Consider the following 398-nt stretch of genomic DNA (forward strand, 5'->3'; position numbering starts at 1 on the left):
CCAGCGGCTCTTCGAGCGGGAGCTGCTGGGTGCCGGGCTGGGCCGTGCCACGGGGCTGCCCGGCGATGGGGAGGAGGCAGCAACCGCCCACCTCTTCGAGATCAGGAACACCTTTGCCAGCTTCACCCGAGAGCTCAACCTCTACGGCTTCCACAAGGTGGAGACGGGGCCTGAGCTGGGCCGTGGCGATGGCCATGGAGGTGGCGATGCCGCCGGGCCCCTGCACCACTTCCGCAGCCCCCACTTTTGGCGCGACCGCCCCGACCTCCTCGTCCACCTGAAGCACCTGTCGAGGGAAGACAAGGCGAAGCTGGTGGCCGGCCGGGAGGTGACCAGCCGCCCACCCAGCCGCTGCCAGCAGCTGCTCGGCACGTCGCTGCACGGGGACCCGCTGCTGC

General features: G+C 70.6%; 1 protein-coding gene across 1 annotated transcript in view; it reads left to right on the forward strand.

The window, feature by feature from the left end:
* Nucleotides 1–368, forward strand: part of HSF5 (heat shock transcription factor 5) — a gene marked incomplete at its 3' end in the record, with an annotated part of 492 nt that extends 124 nt beyond the window's left edge. The window contains exon 2 of the mRNA XM_029084637.1: nucleotides 5–368. Within this exon, the coding sequence (XP_028940470.1) occupies nucleotides 5–368 (364 nt within the window). The remainder of the gene's footprint in view (nucleotides 1–4) is intronic.
* Nucleotides 369–398: the final 30 nt, after the last annotated feature.

This window comes from Antrostomus carolinensis, unplaced genomic scaffold, assembly GCF_000700745.2.
Source record: "Antrostomus carolinensis isolate BGI_N321 unplaced genomic scaffold, ASM70074v2 scaffold37734, whole genome shotgun sequence".
NCBI classification, from domain to species: Eukaryota; Metazoa; Chordata; class Aves; order Caprimulgiformes; family Caprimulgidae; genus Antrostomus; species Antrostomus carolinensis.